This window comes from Penaeus monodon, chromosome 19 (genome assembly GCF_015228065.2).
Source record: "Penaeus monodon isolate SGIC_2016 chromosome 19, NSTDA_Pmon_1, whole genome shotgun sequence".
Taxonomy (NCBI): domain Eukaryota; kingdom Metazoa; phylum Arthropoda; class Malacostraca; order Decapoda; family Penaeidae; genus Penaeus; species Penaeus monodon.
Genome location: NC_051404.1, coordinates 6,808,220 through 6,808,900, shown reverse-complemented (window position 1 = coordinate 6,808,900; position 681 = coordinate 6,808,220). Strand labels below are relative to the sequence as shown.

General features: G+C 35.4%; 1 protein-coding gene across 1 annotated transcript in view; it reads left to right on the top strand.

Annotated features, from left to right (window-relative positions):
- Nucleotides 1-499, top strand: part of LOC119585322 (xaa-Pro aminopeptidase 1-like) — a 14,737-nt gene extending 14,238 nt beyond the window's left edge. The window contains exon 17 of the mRNA XM_037933996.1: nucleotides 251-499. Coding sequence (XP_037789924.1) covers nucleotides 251-373 — 123 coding nt within the window. The 3' untranslated portion in view covers nucleotides 374-499. The remainder of the gene's footprint in view (nucleotides 1-250) is intronic.
- Nucleotides 500-681: the final 182 nt, after the last annotated feature.

Here is a 681-nt window from a genome sequence, read left to right as displayed (position 1 = left end):
TCAGTGCACGACAGGTAAGATATCTTAAAAATGTGAATCATGGCACAAAGCATGCATATAAATCTAGAATCTAGTATATTCTCATCAATTTGAACATGTACATTTTGAACTATAAAAATAACTGAGCCTGCTAACACAACACGAGCACTCTTGGATTCGGACATTCTCGAACCACTCTCCTTTTACAAAGAAAATGATAACACAGAACATATATAACCAGACTAAAGCATTTTCGCCTCCCATTTTACAGTGTGATGCACTAAACGCCTACCATGCTACAGTGAGAGACGTAGTTGGAAATGAGCTCAAGAATCAGGAACGATTCGAAGGTTACGATTGGGTTCTAAGGAAGACTGAACCCTTGTTATGCTGAATCCGGACAAACGTTTGTGTAAACGTTTTCCTGCTGATCCCTTTCAGCCATTCACTTATGATTTGTCTTTGGATGATGATGTATTAAAGAAATTATAAGTGTAGATGTTATAAAGTGTTGTATATGTTTTTTTTTTAAGTGTCCTTTAGAGTGGATTACTACTGGTAAGATTTTTTTTTATTGTACATAATATGAAGCTTAAATATGGAAGCTTCTCTCAGATCTACAAAACAGAATCTGAATTCCCAGTGTTAGATAAGATACATCTCTTGAAATACAAATGAAATATCCCATTCCAGAGAGATGGC